This window comes from Etheostoma spectabile, chromosome 23 (assembly GCF_008692095.1).
Source record: "Etheostoma spectabile isolate EspeVRDwgs_2016 chromosome 23, UIUC_Espe_1.0, whole genome shotgun sequence".
Lineage (NCBI taxonomy): Eukaryota > Metazoa > Chordata > Actinopteri > Perciformes > Percidae > Etheostoma > Etheostoma spectabile.
The window spans coordinates 18153345-18156840 of record NC_045755.1 but is presented as its reverse complement, the minus strand read 5'-3'; the positions used below and the strand labels follow the sequence as shown (position 1 = coordinate 18156840).

Below are 3496 nucleotides of genomic sequence, written 5' to 3'. Positions count from 1 at the left end.
AAAAAAAAAAAAGAAGCAAGACGGAGCAACGTGACCAAGTTGAGTTGAGGTGGGGCGGTACCATTAATGGAAAAACGCCAAAAGTGGTGAATCTGAAGCTGATCTTAAGCTTTCCTAATGCCGGTGTGAAAGTACAGTCAAACTGGTGTGAAACTGGCATCCAACTAGCCTGAAGCAAGAAGTCACTGTTCAAATGTACACCTGACAACGGAAGTAACGAAAAGTTCATTTTCATTTCTTATTTTTGAATTTTTAACTGGCTTCAAACGGATCCAGTAGTGGCTTAAAGCCAGAAGTCTCTTTTCTGACTCTAGGCCATCTAGAAGATGAACTATTAACAAATTTAGAGGTAGCCATTTAAAATAGTACAAGATATGGCTACTATATTGACAAATGGGGACTACTACAATAATTATATTATTGGTTAATGTATGTAGTTTCGAAACATTTCATGCAAGATGGTAATTTGGTCATGCATTTGGACGTATTTTGCACTTGCCAAAAAAGATTATTTTCACCCACAAAACACCTACTAGACAATAGATGTTTCAAAAAGACAAAGAATTCCTCATTAATAAAAAGATATCATTGATTATTACTTTAAACAAGTAATTCTTGTCAAATCCCCCCTTCATATGGGTATAATCCAACTCTTATTAAGCAATTAGCTCTCCTTAATCCCTCCCCTCTACTCCTCCGACACGTCCCTCCATCTCTCATCAAGCTACGAGGGAACCGTGACCGCAAATGTGACGGTGCTGACAACAGACATCTTTAATCAACTTCAGCACGGGACGGACAGCCACAGACTACAACAGCCACCCTCTTTCTCTCACAGACATTTTTTTTTTTTTCCTATCCTTTACACACAACCCTCTTCCACACTCGGACACACAAGGTGTTTGTTCAGTTGAGCAGGAATGTGTGTGTGTTGTGAAACCTGCATCTGAGTATGTACGGAGCTTAACCGATAGACTCCGCAGATAATAACCTTCGTCCTGTTTGAACAAACACGCTGGTTAAGAGGGTGAGGAGGTTTACTGCGGCGTAACAACAAGCACAGGATGGAGGACTTGTACACACCCATCGACAACCTTTTGCGTCATACACACTCTTTTATGAATGTGTGCACAAACTGTCAAGTGCGGTGGAACTAGCTTTGAGAGGTCAGACACACAGGTTTATGGGCTGAAGGAGGCTTGTTTGCATACACAAGACATTTGATGAAATCTGTAATGAGACGCTCCTTTTTCTGCCTTAAAAACTACCGCTGATGTGCCCTTGAGCAAAGACACTGAACATGCGACTGATTGATCATGAACAGAGAAGAATACTCAGGTTTGAATACTGTGTGCATAATGTGTACTTAAGTAATTTATACCACAGAGGTTCATGACAACATATGCAATAGCCTACTCAGAGTGACATTAGGATTAGAATTGCCCCCCCAAAAAACCTCCAACAATCTGTGTTGGTGTTGCTATAGGATACTGGTAAGAAGAAAATACAATTCATTAATTTAATTTTAAGGCAATTTAAAGGCTAATCCTATGAGGTAGGATTTTACAGTCTCTGAGTTAGCATGAATTTGTTCCACCAATTTGATTCTTTCGAGTTAAACAGTAAATTTAGTACAAAATTGTCCTCGCCAAAGGGGGCAAAGGTATTATTTTGTACCTGTCACTGACAAACATTGTTGACCTGCCACCAGATTACTCTCATGATAAAGGTTGTTCTGGAGGGAAATGACAGACAACCTATTTTGCCGTGTGTGAATCCTAGATGTCTCTTCTTTCCTTTCTAGGTTCTATGATGAGATAGGAACTCCTCTGCTGTCAGACATAAGGATCAACTACACCGAGGACTCCGTCCAGTACGTCACTCAGCATCTGTTCACCAACTACTTCAACGGCTCCGAGATCGTCATCGCCGGCAAGCTGACCAACAACAGCGCAGAATCCCTCCACGTCCAGGTCACGGCCAGCAACAGCGACAAGAGCATCGTCCTGGAGACCGACGTTCCACTGCGGCACCGGCAGATAGAGACTGAGAAACACGTGAAAGCAGCCACCGCAGCAATGGCTGCTGGAGCCAAGACTCCAGGGTCAGGGGTCACACAGGGATTAGGAGATGCTTTGGGTTCCATAGCGGGAGACTTTGTGGAACGCGTGTGGGGTTTCCTGAGCGTCAAGGATGGGCTACGGTCACGGCTGCGCAGCCAAACCAGCAAAGAGAGGGAAGACCACATCCAGCAAGCCACCAATCTGTCTCTGACCTACCACTTCCTCACCCCCCTTACCAGCCTGGTGGTGGAAAAGCCCGAGGTCCTGGCTGACGGCACCATGGCCCCGGCGCCCACCATCCCCCCATCAGCTGGTGAGGCTGTCTCAACTGCCAATGAGCTGCCAGGCAACACAGAGGACGGAAAGCCACAGAAACCCAACGAGAAGCCAGGCAGCCAGCCTTTGTCTCTGAGCAACAAGATTGGTGAGGCTGTGTCTCCTAGATTTGGTTGCAGAGGGTGTCTTAGATGTACACAAGGACAAAAAGGGATTGTCTAAAATGGGATTGAAATTTACAACTTCTTAAGAAAAAAATACTCCATCAAAATAGTTTTGAGTATGAAATTCTCACTGTGGTTCTGAGAAGTTGGTCCTTTGCAGAAGACGACAGCAGCAATTAGCTTGGACTCCCAACAATAACAATGGATTTAGACAGTGACTAAGTTGACTGGCCAAAAAAAGTACCATAATATCTACTGAATCTTTTAAAACCACCGTTGCACCGTAATCCACTTCAGCTTCAATTTCCTTCCATTGATAGCATGGTTAGCTATTTACCACTATGTGTTAATGTACAGTTTACCAAATTGTTGTACCAAAAAATTATGCTTGCAAGCATTATGCTGCAAGAGAGATCAAAATATGAAAGAACCAAGTATCGAAGTAGTATCAAAACCTCTCCTGTCAAATGATATCTGCATTTGATCCCTTTTGTTTGCAGATCTAAAACAAAATTACTATTTTTTATGGTTTTGCTCTCAGCCTACCAGCCCTAGGAACCATTGTAACTGTAACATTGTAAAAGCTAACTACAGCTATTGTCCTCTACAAAAGAAGAAGAAAAAAGAAAAGACTACAACCTTACAACAATAACTGACCCACCAACAGTTCAGGGAAGATTTTAAGAGGAACCGTCAAACAATGGCAGCCCTCTGATTCATTGCAGGAGATAAATGTTCTCTTCCTTGCAGGTAAAGCTGAAAGACGACCAGCCAAGAAATCCATCACCGTCTCCAAAACATCAGGTGACTCCACAGTCTCTCTCATGTAAATGGTTGTACATTTCCCCCTGCCTTTTTCATCCGATAGCCTCTGAACCCTATAGACTGTATAAGAACATAGGCAGTGGTTCCAAGACACCATAAGGAGACTTGAAAGAGAAGAGAAGGGGAATATACAGTAGACTCTCTCTCTCTCTCTCTCTCTCTCTCTCT

General features: G+C 43.1%; 1 protein-coding gene across 1 annotated transcript in view; it reads left to right on the top strand.

The window, feature by feature from the left end:
- itih5 (inter-alpha-trypsin inhibitor heavy chain 5) overlaps window positions 1–3496 on the top strand; it is a 16976-nt gene that overhangs the window by 8871 nt on the left and 4609 nt on the right. Inside the window, exons 10-11 of the mRNA XM_032505863.1 lie at window positions 1805–2487; window positions 3254–3307. Coding sequence (XP_032361754.1) covers window positions 1805–2487; window positions 3254–3307 — 737 coding nt within the window. The remainder of the gene's footprint in view (window positions 1–1804; window positions 2488–3253; window positions 3308–3496) is intronic.